General features: G+C 62.4%; 1 protein-coding gene across 1 annotated transcript in view; it reads right to left on the bottom strand.

Moving 5' to 3' along the window:
• MYO15A (myosin XVA) overlaps positions 1-18,870 on the bottom strand; it is a 49,403-nt gene extending 30,533 nt beyond the window's left edge. The window contains exons 1-19 of the mRNA XM_045984143.1: positions 15,213-18,870; positions 13,111-13,193; positions 12,443-12,506; positions 11,782-11,891; positions 11,365-11,439; positions 11,002-11,092; positions 7,729-7,734; positions 7,295-7,398; positions 7,108-7,171; positions 5,882-5,995; positions 5,267-5,428; positions 3,874-3,987; positions 3,366-3,424; positions 3,154-3,277; positions 2,835-2,930; positions 2,310-2,441; positions 1,734-1,859; positions 947-1,024; positions 9-157 (exon numbers count right to left, since the gene is read on the bottom strand). Of these exons, the coding sequence (XP_045840099.1) occupies positions 9-157; positions 947-1,024; positions 1,734-1,859; positions 2,310-2,441; positions 2,835-2,930; positions 3,154-3,277; positions 3,366-3,424; positions 3,874-3,987; positions 5,267-5,428; positions 5,882-5,995; positions 7,108-7,171; positions 7,295-7,398; positions 7,729-7,734; positions 11,002-11,092; positions 11,365-11,439; positions 11,782-11,891; positions 12,443-12,506; positions 13,111-13,193; positions 15,213-18,794 (5,333 nt within the window). The 5' untranslated portion in view covers positions 18,795-18,870. The remainder of the gene's footprint in view (positions 1-8; positions 158-946; positions 1,025-1,733; positions 1,860-2,309; positions 2,442-2,834; positions 2,931-3,153; positions 3,278-3,365; positions 3,425-3,873; positions 3,988-5,266; positions 5,429-5,881; positions 5,996-7,107; positions 7,172-7,294; positions 7,399-7,728; positions 7,735-11,001; positions 11,093-11,364; positions 11,440-11,781; positions 11,892-12,442; positions 12,507-13,110; positions 13,194-15,212) is intronic.
• Positions 18,871-19,995: the final 1,125 nt, after the last annotated feature.

Raw genomic sequence — 19,995 nt, 5'->3', positions numbered from 1 at the left:
GCGCTCACCTCTCCATCTTTTCTACCAGATCCAGGAGCGACTGTTGGAACTTTGCGGCCACCGTGTGTGCCTTGTGGAGCCGGGTGGTAGAGCCGCTCCGGCCCGGGCGCTGAGGGGCGGCCTGTGCGGCGCGGCTGGCGAAGAGGTGTGCCACCACCTGGGCGGGGGCGGGCAGCGGCCGGGGCAGTGGTCCGGGCGCCGAGAGACAGGGAGACACGGCAGGGCAGGGGCCGAGAGACAGAAACAAGGAAACAGAGGTTGGTGGTGAGGCAGGAGGAGGGGGTGCAGAAGGAGTTAAAAACAAAATGAGCCCAATCTCCAGACCAGAGGGATCAGAAAACCACCTCCCTGGGCCCCTGCCCTCTCTGCAAGGCCGCTGTCCTCCTGGACCCCACCCCTCTCAAGTCAAGGTGCTCAGCACCTTCCAAGGGACCTGTCCCGTGTCCAGGCTGACTTTTTTCCTTCTGTCTGACTGTGCACCTGGTCCCGAGGTGGCCTTCTACACACACGGTCATGAACTCTGGCAATGACCTCAGCAGGGTGCCCATTTGACAGAGAAGAAGGTGGACACCCAGAGAATGGGGGAGGGCGTCTGGGAACAACAGGACTCTGGGAAAACTGCTCAGTGAGGGGACAGGGCAGGGCACGGCTGAGTGGGCAGGGCCAGGGGAAAGGCAGGGTGATCCAGTGGGACCCGCCAGGGGCATCGCCCTTCAGGGGGCAGGACCAGCAAAGGGAGAAAGTACAGAGCAAGGCAAGACTCTGGGTTAGGGCCGAGGTCCGCGTCAGAGCCTGCTGGACCCGGAGTGTGCTGGAGGCAGGGCCAGCACCTGGGTCCCTAGGGGACCTCCCCGTCTCCTGGACCAAGAGAGGGGCCCGATGGAAGGCTGGTTGCTCTGGGGGGGGGGCGGAGGGGGCAGAGCAGCAGCAGGTGAAGCTCGCTCACCCGTGTCCGGCTCTGCACAAAGAGATCCAGCACGTCCTGGCGCACCTGGTCGTGGTTCTTGTCTAGGAACTTGTTCACCTGCAAAGGGGTAACAAGGGGCAGCTTGGGTTGGAGCCCATGCAGCCTGGGGGCAGGGCAGGGCGATAACCTACCCCAGTGTGCATCAGTCTGTCTGCTCCCCTCCTCCTTCCTTCTTCTCTACAGCGGATGAGGGGCTCTCAGCCCCTGGGGGACCCTGGCCCTGCCCCTCCGGGCCTCTATCTCCCTATCTGTCCTAGAGAGTACTGGACCCTTCCTCCTCCTGTGGTCCCCTCCCTTTCTGCCCCCAATACCCTTCCCATCTTCCGGGGAGGGGGCACCATCCATAGCTTCATGTAAACAGTCTGGGTCTTGGCCCCATCCTTAGTGGAGGACCCTGTCCTGCATCTGTCCTCCAGATGAGGAAAACGAGGCCCGAATGGAGACAGAAGCTTCAGATCCCGGCCGACACCACCCCCTGGGGCAGGAACGTGTCTGAGATAACAGAGTGAGAGCATCCGCATCGTTACTAATAACAGCTACTGCTAATCACACTCAGCACAGGAGACGGACCCTATCGTTCGCCCCATTTTCCAGATGTCTCCACTAGGCTCGGAGAGGTAAAGCAGTTTTCCCAAGGTCACACAGCTGAGGATCGGCAGGGGGCCAGAACTAGAACCGGGGGGAGTGTCTGCAGCCCCTGGTGTGCTCCCGTCTCCAACTGCGGGACCGTTTCGCAGGGCGCTGTGCAGGCTGTCCTGGGTCTCACCTGATAGGTGACTTTGCCTGCGTAGTGCTTGATGGTGAACTCGGGCAGCGGCATTTTGGGCTTGGAGTAGAGCGGGTTGGCGCCGTGGTGGTAATGGCATTTCTGTAGAAACGTGTGGTCTGTGGCCTGCGGGCAGGCGGGGGTCAGCGGCTGGGCAGGGGAGCCGGGCACCCCGTTCCGCGACTAGTGGCCAATCCTTCAGCCCAGACTGCTTCCAGGTGAGCACTGGGGAGGAGCAAGTCGCAGCTGCCTCCAGCGGCCCCACTGCCCTGATTGGGGAGGCTTAAGCGGAATCCCACCCCCGACTGGCGTCTTCCAATCAGAGTCTGAGGTCCAGCCTCAAGGTCACCTCCTTCGGGAAGCCTTCTGTAATTTCCCAGGCTGGTACCCTCTTCTGGGCACCCACAGTCCGCATCCAGCCTCCGTCCCCCCAGGTTGTGAATTGTAGGCTGGGTGCCCTGAGCTCCTGTCCCCCAGGCCAGAGCAGGTAAGAAGGCAGGACCCGGGCCTGATGAGGCCATGAGGCTCAGAGACGTTGGCCAACCTGACCAGGCTCACACAGCGCCCGTGGCTCACCTGGGGAAAGCAGCACTGGTCATCAAGGATCCGCAGGATGCCGTAGGGCTTCAGCGAGATGAGGTTGATGCATGGCTGGTTGTCGGCAAAGGTGATCTCCCGCCAGTCGATCTGTTCCCGGATGTACTCCTCCTGCAGGCGTCCAGCGCTTGGCCTCCTTGCCCTGCGCAGGCCGCACCCACCCTGCCTCCAGGCTGGAGCCCCGTGAAAGGGTCTGGCCGGGACACCTCTGCTCGCACAGGGAGCTCGCTCCCCACACGAACCATCTCTGAGCCCTGTTCCACCCTCCCCCTGGGACAGCCCTGCAGTGGGGAGAAGGACCCCCCCCAACACCAAGAGGGCTTTTGTCGGCTCGGCACCCGGCATCTTCTGGGTCCAGAGCACAGGCCTTCACGGGTGCTGGTCCCAGCCCAGAACACCTTTCCCTCCCCTCCACCTGACCACTTCCGGTTTGCCCTTTGAGAGCCAGTATCGTCCTGCCTGGCCCCGGGGAGGCCGCTGGCGGGTCAGGGAGGCTCCGCACACCTGCTCCTCCCGGAAGACGATCTTGTTGAAAAGGTACTGAAGGTTCTCGCTCGCATAGTTGATGCACAGCTGCTCGAAGCTGTTGAAGCCCAGGTCCTGCCGGGGGGCGGCGAGGCTGGGCCAACTCCCTCCTCAGCCAGTGGCCCCCGTGTCCCCACCCAGGGCCCCGCTCACAGGCCCCGGCCGCCCAGTGCCCTCCCTGCCTTCCGCGGCCTCCGGGGGGTACGTGAAGGAGGACAGAGGAGATGGCGGGGGTGCTGAGAAGGGAGGGAGATGTGGCTTAATGTCCTCTGCCCCTCACCCACCCGTGCAGCCCTACCTCGAAGCCATAGATATCCAGGATGGCGACGGACAGCGTGTCCTGCCGAGGGGACACCAGGGCGTTGACCCGGGTGATGAGCCAGTCGAAGAGCAGCGCGTACAACACCTTGGCGATGGCGTCCCTGGAGCAGAGATGGTGCTGGGACAGGTGGGAAGGGGCGGGGGATGTGCAGGCCTCTGGGGGTTAGGCGGGGAGGGGCAAGGCCTCACCTGGCATCCACAGCACTCTCCACGGTCAGTGGGGTGAAGATCTTCTCTCGCATTGTCTCCTGCGGAGGGATGAGGCCCTTGAATGGCAGCGGGCTGGCTGCCGCCTCCAGGAAGCCCCCGGAGGATTGGGGGGAGCACGTGGAAGAGAGCCGGAATGTTGGTGTGACTGGTCTCAGGCGCATGGCTGGCCAGAGGTGGAATAGGACACCCTGACCCCCACTTCTGACTATGCTGCGGGCGGGGGCAGGGCCGCTGCTCTAACGCGGAGACAGATGCGTAAGGCGACAGACCCAGGGAGATCAGCCTTGGGAAGGGACACAGGGCCAGGGGTTGTGGGAGCCCCAGGGAGGTAATGACCCACCCAGGGCTTAAGGGTGCCGCCCTGGATGGGGGATGCTTGCATCAGGTCTTGAAGGACGAGAAGGAATAGCATTCAAAGCAGAGGGAACAGCCCATACCATCCAGGTGCTGGCAGGGGGCTCTGACAGAACGGGGGCCCGGGACTCACGGTCACTTTGAAGGTGATGGCCTTCTGCAAGCCCTCAGGGGAGATCTGGAGCAGCTCCGCCACGGCCTGGATCTCCCGGGCGCTCACCACCGAGGCCGTCTCCTGCGCGTCCGTCTACATGCCAAATGCCAACAACAGCATGCTTCAAACTACGGAACTCGGCTTAAAGTTCATGTGAAAAGCATAAACAAGCTAGAAAAACCAGGAAAATTCTGAGACAGAAGGGGAGTGAAGGAGCACAAGGAGACAGAGAGTCAAATGTGTTATAAAGTTACAATAATTAAAGCACTGAGGGGGATTTTAGGGCCGTCTGGGTGGCTCAGTAGTTAAGCATCTGCCTTCAGTTCAGGTCATGATCTCAGGGTCCTGGGATCGAGCCCCGCATTAGGCCCCCTGCTCAGTGGGGGGTCTGCCTCTCCCTCTCCCTCTACTACTCACACACTCTCCCTCTCTTTCTCAAAAAAACAAATAGAATCTTTAAAAAACAAAATAAAACAGTGGGAGGTAGACACACAATACATAAGTTAATAAAGCACAACAGGAAATGAGGAACTGGGCATAAATGTATGTGAGAATTTAGTACATGGTAAGTTTCTATTTCTTGAATTACAGGATTAGTGTAACTGCTAACCACACGGAAAAAAAAAGGAACAGGATGGCTACTTCACGCTTTACTGGGATAAACTGATGAACTAAAGATTAAATGTGAACACACACACACACACCCCATAACACGTTTTGAAAAAGTGCTGGGTGAAAGCTGTTACAATTTTTTTAAAAAATTTTGTTTATTTATTTGACAGACAGAGATCACAAGTAGGCAGAGAGGCAGGCAAAGAGAGGGGGAAGCAGACCCCCCCACTGAGCAGGGAGCCTGATTCAGGGCTCGATCCCAGGACCCTGAGATCATGACCTGAGCGGAAGGCAGAGGCTTATCCCACTGAGCCACCCAGGCGCCCCAGCTGTTAAAATTCTAGAGAGATAAGCCCCTTTCTAAAAATGATACAAAGTCTAAAATTTATCCAAGAAAATGTTCATAAAATACCTGAAAATAATTCCAAAAAACTACATGGCAAAAACAAACAAACAAACAACCAAAAACGGAACCAACCAACCACCAAGGAAAACGCCAAAACAAAACACCCTGGGTACAAATCAAAATACAAATGACAAGCCAGAAAATGTATTGGCAATTCCCACCAGGAACCAAGAGTTGGTCTCCTTCTCATATATAAAAAGCTCTCATACATCAACAAGAAAAAGAGGAGCAACCCCAATGGCTGGGGCAGGGGTGGGAGAGAGAACAAATGAAACGCACGTGGCATACCCTGAAAGGCCAGTATCCACGGCCCCCAAGCCTCTGAGGAGAGGACCTGCAGGCTGGGGCTCTCACCTCATACTTCTCGAAGTAGACATTGCCCAGGTGCAGAATGGATGCCAAGATACGGAAGATGCTGTCCTGGTCCTCACCGCTGAAGCCTAGCACCTCCATGGCGGCCAGAAGCCGACGGAAGTCATCAGAGTCACTTTTCCCTGAGATCTCACAGTTCCCGCCCTGGGCAAGGACAGGGGCTGGAGGTCAGGGACCCTGGGCAGGCACTCCAGCTCTGTCCCACTCCTATGGGCCAGAAGGCAGGCCCCTTATATATGTTTGCTCATCTCGTCCTCAATATATCCCTGAAACGTGGTCTTATGCTGTCCCCATTTCACAGATGAGGAAACTGAGGCACAAAACCGGAAGTGCCGTAACTCCGAGCTGCTTATCTTTGTTCTAGGTTGTAAAGAAACGAAGTCAGGTAGGCCTCCTCTACCCCTACTTTGGACCCCAAAGATGCCTGTCACCTTGTTGTGATAAGACACACGAAATCCAAAGTTGTGCCCTCCCCACGCCCATCCCCACCCCCTTCGCTGGCTATCAGGACACCATGAGCTGGTTCTCTCAGCCTGCCCAGGGTGATGGGGCAGGGGTACCAAGCCTGGGGGCCCTCAGATGTCTGCCAGGGCTCACCTGGTTCAGGTAGTAGTAAGTCTCAGCCTCCTGCAGACCGAAGGCCTGTCGCAGCTGGGCGGGCAGCCCGGCCAGCAGCTCGTAGAAGATGTGGTAGTTCCTCTCGTTTTTGGCCTGTAGCAGGGGTGGGCAGGGGCAGAGAAGGGAGCCACCCACCTAGGTGACCCCCAGACACACACAGGAGGCCAGGTGTGCCCGCCCATACAGATACAGGTGAGACCGGGCACCTGTGAGCAGTGAGCCCCCAGCCTGGCTCTGATTGGGGGTGGGTGCGGGGGCAGAGAAGCCCTGGAACCGCGGTAGGAAGGGGGCTCTGGCCAGGAATTAATTTTGTTTGGAGGAGTGAGGCCAAGGTCTCATGTGCACGCTGGGCACACCCGGCTACGTGTACTATGTACTACGTGCACACGCCAGGCCTCATGATGGTTTGTTGTTTTTTTTTTAAAGATTTTATTTATTTATCTGACAGACAGAGATCACAAGTAGGCAGAGAGGCAGGCAGAGAGAGAGGAGGAAGCAGGCTCCCCAGGGAGCAGACAGCCCGATGCGGGGCTCGATCCCAGGACCCTGGAATCATGACCTGAGCCGAAGGCAGAGGCTTTAACCCACTGAGCCACCCAGGCGCCCCTCATGACGGTTTTCTTAGCCTGGGCGGCCAAGCCCTAACTGCACCCCAGGCCCTCTTATAGGCCCTTGAGACCCAGTGGGGAACAAGGGACACAGAAGCCCTCGATATCCCGGAGCCCACCTGCTGGCTGTGGAGACAGACACCCAGCCAACCGCTAGTGAAAATAAGACATGTCAGAAAGAACAGAATGCTCTGGAGAGAAATAAAGCAGGGAGGGGGTGGGAGTTCTGAGGGAGGGGTGGAGAGGGGCCGCATCGTAAATGGGGTAGCTTCCCCCAAGCAGGTACCATTCCAGGGGAGACTTGGAGGAGATGAGGGGTTGGGTCACATGGGTGTCTGGTGGGGAGGAGTGCTTAGAAAGAAGAAATCGTAGGTACAAAGGTCCTGAGCAGGATCATGGGTGGTGTGCTTCAGGGACAAGGAAGTGTCAGTGTGGCTGTAGGGGGTGAGAGAGGAGAGGAGATCACAGGCTCACCCAGAAACATGTCTTTGTTCACGAATTCAACGTTGCCCCAGCTCCACCAGGTGCCAGGCTCTGCGCATCTGCCTATCCCCAGCCCCTCCCAGCGCACAAGGGCCCCGGGAGGTCCTGTCCCACCTGAAACACAATCCTGGATTTCTCGAGCAGGTACTGGGAGGTTATGGCACCAGAAATCATGCCCCTGGAAAGGGGGAGCTCAGTCAGCTTGTGCAGGGTGGTGGCCAGCGTGGGCTCTGAGGGCCCACCAGGACATGGGGTGCACCGCGAAGCCTTGGGGGGCCCCTCCTGCCACCATCCCACTCACCCTTCCAGAAAGACCTCCACGAACTTCCCGAAGCGGCTGGAGTTGTCGTTCCTGACGGTTTTGGCGTTACCGAAGGACTCCAAGAGGGGAGTTGCCTCCAGGATCTGGACCCCAGAAGACATGGGAATTGTTCTGGGGGCCCGGAGTAGGGATCATAGCTAGGGCCACCCCTAGGTTTTCCCAGATCCGGACCCCCTGTGTGAGGGGCACCTGCCGGTGGGCTCCCTGTAGCATCCTTGGGTCTCCCCAGTGTCCCCCAACACCCCTCATGCCGCCAGCCCCCACACTCAGCACAGCTACCCTCTCCCGGCCCCCGGCCCCTCCCACAGCAGCCCCCAGCCAGCCAGGCCTCTGGATGCCCCTGCCTGCCCATCCTGCCGTGGCACAGGAGTGCACGCGCACGCACACACACGCACACAGGCACACTGCAGTACCTTTATCTTCAGGAGCGCCCAGGACGGAGAAGGAGGGGAGAGGGACAAGAACAGAAGCAGGTCACCTAAAGGACTGAACCTCTCCCCTCCCGGACACCAGGGGCCTTAGAGCATGGGAGGACCACTGACCCCTTTGGGCCCCTGGGCTGGGCAGGGGGTGCCAGGGGAGAGCAAACCCACGAACCTCCGAGACCCCAGCTGTCTAGGCACGGGGCCTGCAGTGTGGCCCCAGGGTGTGGGAGTCTGCTGGGTCTACCTGCCAAAAAGCTCTGGGGATGTCCTCTTTACACCGTCCCCAAGGCCATCACCGCCTGTCAATCACCCGGGCTCCCAGGGGAGCCTCCTTCCTGGTCCTGGCCCTGCTCCCCCCAGGGGTCCTTTGAACACTGTTAGGTCACGTTTCCCCTCACGGCTTCCAGGGCGCTCGGGCTCAAAGCCAAGCCTTGCACAGCCAAGCTCCTGATTGGCTCTATCTCCGCTTCTTTCCTCCCTCGCCCTGCAAAGCCCTCCTGACCCACCCGGGCCCAGGCCAGCCTCTGGACCAGGGTTCTCACCCTCTGGAGCCCCCGGCACCGCTGGCAAATGCCCTCACTTCCTTGCATCGTGTCTCCCCCACCCTAGAGCATCAGCCCCCACAGGCAAGAATCTTTGCGTACCGTCTCTGGGTCCCCAGCATCTACACCAGACCAGGAGCATCAGAGGCCCTCAAAAAATATGTGCTGAATGAATGCCACGAAGACCAGCGTTTTAGGACTGCAGAGCTGCCCAAGGCAGAGCCAGCGGCCCCTACCACGTGCCAGGATGACAGGATTAGTGGCCCTAATTATGTGGCTGAGAACCGTCCTGGAGGTAGGTACTGACGCACCCATTTCACAGATCAGGAGAACCTGGGGACTGCAGAGTCCCACGAGTGAGATCACAACACCGTGCCAAGCATGTGGGTAACTGTGTACACAGCAGTTTTAGGCTGAGTCATTTCCTCGGGATGAATTCTCAGGAAAGAAGCAGTTGGGAGGCCTGCTCTTTGCAGAAATGTTACTTGGGGGAAGGCACCAGTTCGTTCCATCTGTTCACAGTCATGGTCCCGTTTAGTCAGGAAATACCATGTCCATCGCACAAAGGAGTAGACCTCAGCCCAGATGAGAGTGTGAGCTGGCCTGGGCTTGCTCAGTGACTTGGCGTCTGCCTGGGTGTTGGCCCACACTATCCCCCAGTCTGGAATCCCCTTGAGGGTGTCTGAGTGGGAGCCAGCCGCTCCTCTGTCCCTAGCACCCAGCCAGGGGCTGGGAAGAGGACTGCTGGGCTGGATGGCTGAACGTGCGGTCCTGGGGGGCCCCCTAGCTCAACCCGCAGATGGGGTGATGGCCTGTAGTTTGGGCTGGGCAGCATCCAGCCACCCTCCACCCCTGGGGAACGCATGTCGCATTCCCAGCCCAGTGGCAGGGACTTTGGCCCAGGCCTCGGCCCACTGAGGCACAACTGGGCCCAGAGAGGACACGTGGCCCAAACTAGTCCAACAAGAGAGAACCCTGAGACTTTTCCTGGCACGTTAGGAGGTGTGGCTGTCACACTGTGGCCCTATCTTGCTGATCAATGGGAGAGAGATTGAGAATGAATGATGCCCATAGAGGGGGATGGAGCCAAAACAAGGAACACTGTTTAAGACCCTAGATCCAGCCGAACCTGAAACTGACCCTAGGTAAGGACTGTCAGATTACGTGAGCCGGGCCAGCAGCAGCTAGGAAGTGAGCCAACAACATCACAGCTGCAGGCCCATCCTCACGTCTATGGAAGGCACAGAAGCTCCCCGACCCAGCCACATCCCACCACTCTCATCGTCCTCCCCGACCCCTGCCGAGACAGCTCTCGGCCTTGAGCTTCAAATCCCAGCTCCTCCACCCCCACACTTTGGGACTCTGGGTAAGTGCTCTCCCTTCCCAGACCTCAGATTCCCAGTCTGCAAATGGACACAAACGCACCTGCCTCCCAGGGCTGCGGGGCTGCCCTGGGGTGATTCCGTTATCACGCTAGACGTAGGGGTGCTCAAAGCCCACGTTGCCCTGCCCACCTAGCCAGTCCTTCCAGAAACCCACACTTAGAGGTTTTGAAAGTCCCGCCTGGGGCAATGGAAGGTTCTGAAGCCCGAGTTGCTGGGCCTTCGCCTCCAGCCTCAGCTTCCCTGAGCTCCAGGCTGGCGGCGTATCAACCACCTTCCCACCATCGCTGTAGGGACGCCAGGCAGACTCCCACCTGTTTTTTCTCCGCTGCCTATGGCTCGGGCCAGATGCCTGGGCTTGCCCTTGGACCGATCGATCCCCTGTCTCACACCCCGAATCTGGTCCCTCAGCAAGTCACCGGCTGATCTTTAAACTGCTCCCGGGTCCAGCTGTGCTCACCACCTCCGTCACTACCTCCCGGGTCAAAGCCACTGTCCTCCCTCACCCGGGCTCCCCCAGGCCGCTTTGCCATCCCCTGGACACACCAGACCTCCTTGCACCGCAGGGCCTTTGCACTTGCCCTTTCCTCCACCTGCTTGCTCTTTCCCCAGATGTCTTTAGGGCCCGCTCCCCTGCCTTCTCAGTAGAGCCTTCACTGACCACCATGCTTCGAATGACAAACCCCCAAATTCCCCAACCTCCTCCATTTTTTGTTGCGTTTTTTTTTTTTTTTGTCCACAACTTCCCATCCTTTCACATAGATGTAATTTCCTTGTGTATTTCTTTCCTTCTACAGTAGCGAAAATTCCCATGAGCGTGGGAATATTTGTTCGCATCGCTGCTGCCTGCTTCCTCATCTCCTACCTAGCCCAGGCCTGGCACACAGTATGTCCTCGGGGAAGTTTTCCTGAGGACCTAACACGCTCAGATTTGGAGGACCTAGCACGCTCCACAATGCTCCAAGCCAGCATCTCCCAGATTCCATGTCCTCAGTGCCCCAGCACCTTCTGCAGCCCATCCCCTTGCCTAGGCCTGTCCTGTCTCTTACACCACTAGGAAGATGAGGCCAGGCAGGAGAAATGGGGCTTCTGCTCTGGCCAGGCCCGGCAGGGCAGGAACCAGAGCTGCTCTGGAGCACGGGCAGAAGGGACTCCCCTGCAGTCGTGCCCTGGGTGGGGAGGGTGGTGGCAGAAAAGCCAGAGTCCTAGGAGCCCTCCCAGGGCAACCCTGCCTCAACCTCCCCATCCTCCAAGTGGGGCCTCGGAGCCTGTCTCGGGGGAGCACTAAGCTCGGGAGTCCTGGGGAATCAGGCAGATCACGCAACAGACAGACTCACCTGCTGCGTGATGCCTCGTTTCTGGTTCACGGCAGCCAGGTAGCGCAGGATCAACTTGGTAGACTCGGTCTTCCCAGAACCGCTCTCTCCGCTGACGGGGAAAAGGAGCCGAGTGAGCATCCACAGGGTCACAGCCTCTTCTAAGCTCCCCTCCCCTTACCCTTCTTTGACCTCCTATGACGTAAGAGGACGTGGGCAGGCCGGCCCATCCCAGATGGGATCCCAGATGGCAGAGATGCCAAGTGATTTAGCCCCGCTCCCACGGCAGGTCTGGCCTGATGCAGCCCTGTCATCTGAGATTCCTCCCGCACGTCCCCACCCCCACCCGCCCCCACGGACACAAAGGTCCCCAGCCTGACGCACCTGATGATTATGCACTGGTTCTGTTTGGCATCAAGCATTTTGGCGAAAGCAAGGTTTGCAATTGCAAAGAGGTGCCTGGAGAGACGGGCCGCAGGCATCCCTGAGACAGGACCTTGCCTCTCAAACCCCTCGGGGGTCAGCTGGAGAGCATCTCCGTCCACCCAAGCAGTCAGGTCTGCTCTACCCTTCATCCTGGGGAAATGCTCCCTGCGCCCATTCTGGTCGGGGCCACAGTGGCCTCTCACCTAGAGAGGACCGTGGCCAGACTCGGGGAGAGATCAGTGGGCCGAACAGGTAAGCTGGCCCTACACATGGCTTGGGCGCGGGCAGGCACTGGGCGAGCTCAGGCAGACGGACCCAGGAGACCCCAAGACAGCACCGCCCCACCCCCGCTGCCCCAGCCCCAGAGACACTCACGGGGGATTTTCTCCCAGGCCCCGCCCACTGTACTGCCGCACGTGCTCAGGCCCATAAATTCCAAACATTCGGTATGGGTTCACCGACACCAGGATGCTGCCGATGTAGGTCTGCTGGGCAGACGGTGGCCTTAATGCTATGCCTCCGCACAGACCTCCTCCCCTGCTTCCGGGAGCCTGTTTCCACGGAGCCAGGCGCTGGCCACCTAGCCTCCGTGTTCACGCCCGGGACCCTCTGACAGCTCGAGGGGTCCTCTACTCTGGCTGAAGGATTTCAGGCACTGTACCAGGCTGAGGCTCGGGGAAGGCTAAAGTGAGCCAAACCCCACAGCCAAGAAATCTGCAAAGGTGGCCACGTCAGCGGTTGTGTACCCCATTTATGCAAAGTCAGGACTAGGCCCCAGAAACTTCTGCCTCGAGGTGAGGTCAAACCTCTCCTGCTTGGAGTGGGGAGGGAGTCAGGAGCCCAGGGCATTCTGAGGTGGCCAGAGCCCTTGTGGGTGACATCCACCATCTAGAACCCCAGATTCTAGCATGTTTACTCAAATGGTAGAAACCCCACATTGGGAGCTCAGCAGGAGAAATCTGAGCTTCCCACTGTGGTCCCAAGAGGCAACCGCCCTTCTGATCGGAGCCCAGGGAAGGGCAGCCCTGGGACTTACATAAATGAGGTTCTGTTCAAATCTTGTCTTGAGGTTGGACAGCACGGTGGTCTCCTGGAGGTCTCTGGGAGGGCGTGAAGAGGGGACATCAGGGCCCACCTTCCCCCTCACGGCAGGGCCTTGGTCCGAAAGGCCTGAGCTCGAGTCCCGTCTCTGACACCAACCCGGTGTGAGGCCTCGGGCAAGGTCCCTGACTTCTCCGTGCCTTGGTTTCTCCATGTCTCTACTAATCGCTGTCTCTGCGTCCCTGGGTGGGGGACCCTCTGGGGAAGCGGACGTGAGGGCTGAGGCATTGCCACCAGCTAATGACACCAACCCTACCATTCTGGGCCCCTCCGAGGTGCCGGCACCCTCACGGTAGCAGCCACCCGCCCCCGTCTTGCAGATGAGAAACTGAGGCGCAGAGATGCAAACCGATCTGCCCAAGGTCTCCCAGCCAGGAGGTGGTGGGCCTGGGATTTGACCTCAGGCCTGCGAGACTCACAGCTCTGACAAGCGCACACTGGCTTTGTGCCGTCGCATGACCCCACTTCACAGGGGAGGACATGGAGGCTCTGGAAACATTCCGGGAGGTGAGAGGCCCCCTTCGCAGGAGGAGGCGCCCTGGCCGGGAGTGGGCCACCCCATGGTGACCCCTTGCTACCCCTCCACCCCCACACTCCACTCACTCCAGCTGCGTCATGTCCTCCACGCCGTCGTCCCGGCACTGCTCGCGGAACCCTGTGGGGGGCAGGCTGCGGATGGAGTGCATCTGTCGGAGAGAGTCTGCGGTCGGCCCAGATGGAGGGCACCCGTGCGCGGCCGCCTGTCCTGCGCACGCCTGGGACCTGCTCCTGCTGGGGAGGAGAGAACCCCAAGGCCAAAGCCAGACCGGGTCCTGGGGCCTCCCTGCTGTGGAATACTGTGGCCCATGGAGGCTGCCTGCAACCCCTAGGGACACAGGCCTGCCCTGTGCCCATGTCTGTGACAGGTGCTCCTGCGTCCTTGACCTGGGGCTGAGCACACACACATACTGTTCCCTCTGACAGCTTGAAATCCTCCCAACCTCCTGCTGTCCCAGCGTCGACATCCTTGCCCTGGGTGGACCCCACATCTTTGCTTATGTGACCATCTAACGAACACCCACGTCCTGGTGGAGGGCAGACCCTGAGACTGTGCCCCTCCGCACCACACCTCCGCTTCGAGCCCAGGGCAAACACATCCACCCCTGCGCTCAGACCCATATGCAAAGGCATTCACAGCTCACGTAACTCTCACCCACACATGACCACACATGGTCTTGCAACATGCCTGGGGACACGCACGCGGGCCTAGGCTGCCTGGCTAAGAGGCACACGCTCTCAGGGTCTGTCTGACCCACTCTCAAGGGCATGGGGGGCTGAGGCTCTCTTGATCACAGCCGGCAGGGGTCTCAAGACAAAGGTCCTATGCACCGCCCCCACCATGGGCTGTGGGATCTCCACCGCGCCCATCCGTGTGCACACTCGTGACACCAAGGATACCCCGTTTGCTCAGAGCCTGGCCGCAGTACACCTAAGAACGTGTCCCAGGCCCAAAGGCCTGCCTGTGACCCACACGACTGCGAGAGCGTGTGTGCGTCCCGCCTTCCCAGCCTCCCTGCACCCTCCTCTGAGCGGGCAAGGGAAGGGGACACCAGGAGGGAGCCCTGCGTGCTGCAGGCCTATCCCCAGGCTGTTAAGTAGGGCACAGAGAGTCTCACCCTGCAGGCCCTGGCCTCCCGCCCACCCGTCTGGCCATGTGCGCCAGTGGCCACAAACCCTGAATAATTCAGCCACTCACGTATTCCAGGGTGAGGAGGGCCCAGGCATCCTTGCCCCTCACCCCTGGGCGCCCCGCGCCCCGCTCCCACAAGGCTGCGGCCCACACGGCACGGGGCACCCGGCGCCGGGGCCAGGGCCCTCCCAGCAGCCAGGCCGCCCCAGTCGCCATTGCCGGGCCGGCTGGCCGCCCGCTCCCCGGGGCACCGTGTGCAGAGGCTGAGAAACACCGGCCGCCCTGCGTGCCCCGCCCACCCCAGGCGTCCCGGGGGAGTCTCCGGTGACCACCCCCCTCCACCGAGGGCCACCCAGCATCGGGCTCGCGTTCCGCCATGCGCGTGGTAGCCAGGCATGAGCTTGGCACCCTGCAGACAAGCACCTGCCTTGCACCCCACAGGGGGCCCAGGCAGACTCATCCACTGTGTGGCCTTCTGGGCCTCAGTTTCCTCCTCATACCATGAGGACACGGGAGGTTTGGATCCTGAGCCTCTCACCCTTGGACAGTTCAGAATTCTGCAGCCCAAGGAACTCCCCTTAAGCAGGAAGTCGAAAGAGGAAGACTCCAGCCCAGGGGAGGGTCAGCAGGCGGCAACAGAAACAGTGTAAACATGGATGTGAGATTGGGACGGGGGGGACAGGCATGTCCTGAAGTTCTGTGCTCAGACAAGATCTCTGAGGGGCTGCTGGGGGCAGACACGCCATCCAGACTGGCCCAGGACAGGGCTGCCCAGAGCACAGGCTGGGCCAAGATCCCTTCCCTAAAGTGACTGGGAGGAGTTTCCAGAGTCCCTGTACTGTGCCCGCCTGTGCTGGGCATCCTTCGTGTTCAATCTTCCAAAAGCTCTGGAAGCCCAGAGGCTGTTCTCCTCAGGTTACAGGTGGGAAGACAGAGGCCCAAACAGGAAGCAGCTCACCAGGTTCGTGAGGCTGTCTCCTGTCCTATTTCCCAGGACAGAACCCCCAAACCCTCCTTCTGACCTATGCCTTCATACCTTGTTCCACCAGCTTTTGGGGCCAACTTCTTCCCAGGGGCCCCCATGGGGCAGGCAGTTGGCTCCAGGGCCCAGCCGGCAGGACTGGGGGCTGGTGAGCACTCGTGGCCAGGGTCGATGGGCCTCTGCCGGCAGCCAGAAACAGGACCAGAGCAAACTCCAGGCTCTTGGCTTGGGGCGGGACTCTGGGTCCTGGGTCACCTGTACAGGGGGCTGCAGGGCGGCAGGACGAACTCGCTGGAAAGCACTGAGTTTTTGTACCTGGGGCATGACCACTGCAAAGCGCCCAGGGCCTGCCTGGCGCCGCTCACCCGCCTTGGGCAGGGGCGCTGGGGCCCCAGAGGGTGACAAGGGGGGTGGGGCGCTGGGCAGTGTCCCCCAGCGGCGCCATGGTGGCCCCGTGGCTCTCATCTTATTGCATGTGGCCAGCGGGTGGGAGAGGCTGAGACTTAATGCCTTCCGCTCTGGCAGGGAATCCTTGGGGGGTGTCGGGCTGGAGGGCTCCGGCTCTGCAGGTGGCCGAGGCTCCCCCAGCGCGGCCTCTTCTTCTGGCTTCTCAGGGATCGGGCTGGCTGACTTTAGCAACTGTCCAGGCCCTGGGTCATGGTGTCTACCCAGGAAGACATTGGTCACGTCCAAGGCTGGGTCCTCAGGCTGGGAAGCAGGGGGCCACACAGGACCCACGTGCTGGAGGAAGGGGTTTTCCCGCACAGGGGGTGGCCTGGAAAAACCGCGGAGGCTGCCCGCACCTCCTGGCCAGGGTGAGGGTGGACGCTGGGCCGGAGGCATGTCCACGTCCCAGCTGGGGGCCAACGGGGGCACCGTCCAGGGTGTCTCTGAGTCCTCAGGCTCCCGCTGGTTCTCAGGGGCAGCTGCAGCCACCGGCCAGGGGCCAGCACTGGGAGGCCCCGGAAAGGGCTGGCGCACGCACGGCTTCACGGCCCTGGTCGGGGGCGCACTGAGCCGGCGCCACGTGTGCGGCAGGTGCGAGGCCAGGTTGAGGGACCGGCACCGCGAGCTGTGGCCCAACAGAGGGGGCGGTGACGGCGGCCTCGGGGAGCCCAGCACCGGCGAGCGCGGTGGCCCCAGGCGCCCAGAGCCAAGCGAGCGGGGCCGGCGGGGTGGGAGCGAGAAGGGAGGCTGGAAGGGCCGGGCGCGGAGGGATGGCTGAGGGGACAGGCCCCCCACGGGCGAGCGGTAGCCCGGGCCCGGCAGGCTCCTCAGCGAGGGCTGGGGCGAGGGCAGCGGGGTCCAGGGAGGGCCGAAGGCCGCCGGTAGCCGGCGGGAGCCTCTGAAGGAGGGCCGGGGGCGCGGGTACGCCAGCGGCTCGGGGGGCCCCTCCGGGCTCGCGCGCTCCATGAAGGCCCAGCAGCCGGCGGGCGGCGCGAGGGGCACGTGAGCCGGGGCGGCCCAGGGCGGCGGGTGGCGGCGGAGGGAGCCGTAGGGCGACGCGAGACGGGGCAGGCCGGCGAGGGCCGGGGCGGGCGGGGCCGCGGGGCCGGGGCTGGGGGGCCGCCGGGCCGCGGGCGGGGAGAGGCGCGCGCTCCAGTGCGCGGGCGGCCGGGACGCGGGCGGGGGCGCGGGTGCGGGCGGGCGGCGCGAGTTGTCGTTGTTGCGGGCGCGCGCCCCGGCCCTCCGCAGCACGACGGGCGTGCCGGGCCGCTCCGCGTCCATGCCGGCCAGCTTGTAGCCGAAGCGCTTGTAGGCCGCCTCCCGCACCGCCGCGCCGCCCGCCCGCGCCTTCTGGCTGCTCCTGAGCCGCGGGCCGGGCTGCTTCTCCGACAGCGTCGTTTTGAGGAACCTCGCCAGCGAGGTGGCCGGGCGGGGCGGGGGGCGGCCGAACTCGGGGCCGAGGCGCGGGCCGCGGTGGGCGCCGAAGGCGAAGGCGGACAGGGCGCGCCGCAGGTTGCGCTGACGCGGCGCCAGGAAGCCCCAGCAGGGGGGCGCGTAGGGCACCCGGGCCGGCGGCGGCAGCTCCTCCTCGTCCTCGTCCTCGTCCCCCAAGGGCAGGGGGATGTCCAGGGACGGGGGCAGGGACACGTCCAGCTTCTCCTTCCCGAACAGCTTCACCTGGGGCCGCGGGAAGAGGCGGAACCGGCGGATGAGGGACAGCCTGGACCTGGCGGGCGTGTCCATGCCCTGCTGCTCGAAGAAGGCCGCGCTGGGCAGGCGGAGGGACGTGCTCGGCCGCTCGCCGCCCGCCTCCTCCGGCTCCTCCAGCTCCGCGATGTCATCCATGGGGTGGGCGTACGGGTTGCGGGGCGACAGGATGGGCGGCGGCGCCCACGGGCAGGCGGAGGCCGGCGCCTCTGGGCGACGACCGGGCGCTTCCGGCGGGAAGAGAGCCGCGGCCGCGCCGCCATAGCTGCCGGCGGCGTAGGGGGCGGCGTAGGGGTCAAAATAGGGTACGTCGTGCGGGAGGTCGTACGGGAGGTCGTAGGGCAGGTCGTGCGGGAGGTCGTAGGGCAGGTCGTGCGGGAGGTCGTAGGGCAGGTAGGGCGCCTCATAAGGGGCGTAGGGGTCCGGGTGGGAGCCGTGCGGGTGCGGCTCGCCTTCGTACGCGTCGAAGTAGCTGCAGGGGGACGCGTACCCCCCCGGGGGCGCATACGGGGGCTCGCAGTCGTCGTAGCCGTAGCCGTAGCCGTACGTGGGGTAGTAGGGGCCGTAATAGTCCCGGCGGTGGTAGTCGCAGGGGTCCTCGGGCGGGTACCCGTGGGGGTGGTCTCCGCAGGGCGGCCAGGCCGGGCCGTGGGGGCCGTGGGGGCCGTGGGGGCCGTAGGGGCCGTGGCCGCCGTGGCCCGCGTAAGGCTCCTCCTCCGCGTACCGGGAGAGCGACTGCCGGTCGTAGTAGTCGTCGCCCTCGCGGTGGTAGTCGTAGTACTCGCCCAGGTCCTGGAAGCCCTCGAGCCCGTACAGCGACCGGCGGGAGCCCGAGGGCCGGAACGGGGCCTCGTCCTCGAAGGGCAGGAAGCCCGCCGGCTCGCCCGACGCGTAGATGCTGCGGCTGCGGGGGAAGCTGCGGAGGCGGCCTCCGTGCCGCAGGATCTCGGCGCCCGACGGGAAGGGCAGCTTGCGGGAGCCCGCGCGGGAGTCGGAGCGGCTGAGCCAGGCGTCCAGCGCGGCCTGCTCGCTGCCGGCCTCCTGGGCCTTCTTGATGAGGAACTTCTTGGTGAGCCAGTTGATGGCCGAGGACGCCTTGCTGAGCGAGCGGGCGCGCGGCCGCAGGCGGCCGTAGCCGCGCCGGCCGGGGAAGCGGATGACCATGAAGGACGGCTTCTTGCCCCTCATCGCCCGCTTCTGCTTGCCCAGGCGCATCTGCGTCATGAGCTTCGACGTGGACTGGAGCACGGTGCGCGCCTTCTTCTTGCGTCTGGTCTTCCGCGGGCCGGTGTGCAGGCCCCAGAAGAAGGCCGACGCGCTCCGGAACTGGCCCTTCTTGGAGATCTTGGGCGTGCGGTCGCGGAAGCCCATGAACAGCCGCGACGTCCCCTTCAGGCTCCGTTTGGGCTTCTCGGGCTCCGGGGCCTTCTTCCCCTTTTTCCCTTTCTTAGCTTTCTTCTCATCCTCCTCCTCCTTTGCCATGGTGGCTGCCGGCTCCCCACCGGGCTGCGCCCCGTGTCACACGCTCTGGGACTTGGAGACGAAGGGACACGCTGTGTCCCCTGCCTGCCGCTCGACACGCGGCCTCCTCGGGCTGGGAGCAGCGGGCACTGGCCCGGGTGGCCCTGGAAGGGACAGCCAAGCTGCTTCTGGCTGTGACCAGATTCCGGGAGGGCGGATCCATAATTCATCTCCTCCAGAGCCGCCTTGGGTTTCACCCCAGCTGCGGTGGAAAGTGCGTGGGTGTTGTTTACCCGCAGGGGAGGGCTGGCGCAGGCCGTGCTGGGGGCGACCACCTTGGCCTTAGAGTCGCCAGGAGGACGAGCAAGCTGACGGGTCAAGCCCTCCCTATGGTTCAGCCGCCTCAGCCCACCGAAGGGAATGCTTGGACCACTGCCACTCCACAGAGGGAGACTCTGAGTCCCAGAGCAGGGAAGCCACCTAGCTCACGTGTCCTGCTCCAGAGGGGAGCCACCTCTCCTGAGCCAGCGTAGGAGGTTCAAAGCCCACCCAATTCCCTCGGGAACCTTGGACCCAGGAGGACCTGGGCAATGGAGGAGGGGACTGGACAGAGCAGGTGTCCAGGGCTGTGGTCGGTGTAACCAGAGCTGGCCAGCTCTCGGGAACGTGAATAATGCATTGGGGAGAAACGAGCGGCCAGCTCAGAAGGCAGGAAAAAGTGGGGGTGTCTTCAGGGAACTTCACCAGGGCCTTGTGAAGCTGCACGCCAGGGGGCTGGGGTAGCAAGCAGAGGGCGGGTCAGTCATGGCTCTGAGTCCTAGCTTTGCCAGCAACTGGCCGCGTGGCCTCGGGAAATCCCTTTATCCTCTCTGGGCCTCAGTGTTCTCATCTGTAGGATGGAAGCCAGGCCCTGTCTCCTCCGTGAGGGAGCAAGACTCGACGGAGCTGCTGGGTAGCACAAGTGGCTAGAGGGGCCACGTGCGTGGCTCGTACCTGGGACGCCTCCCCAGCCCTGGCCTCTCCTCCCAGTTTCTGTCCTTGGAGAGAAGGCCGTGCTCTTGTGACCGCTGCCTTCTCTGGGTGCAGCTCATTGCTCCAGTGTGGACATTTGGCCCCAAGGCCAGACACCCACCATCTAGCCAGTGACCAGTCCACTTTTGAGAATCGGCATCATAAGTGGTACGGGTTGTTGCTCGTCAGACAGTGGGTATCGGGGCATTGG

Source organism: Meles meles, chromosome 18 (assembly GCF_922984935.1).
Source record: "Meles meles chromosome 18, mMelMel3.1 paternal haplotype, whole genome shotgun sequence".
In the NCBI taxonomy this organism is placed as follows: domain Eukaryota; kingdom Metazoa; phylum Chordata; class Mammalia; order Carnivora; family Mustelidae; genus Meles; species Meles meles.
This window is presented reverse-complemented; position numbering and strand designations above follow the sequence as displayed.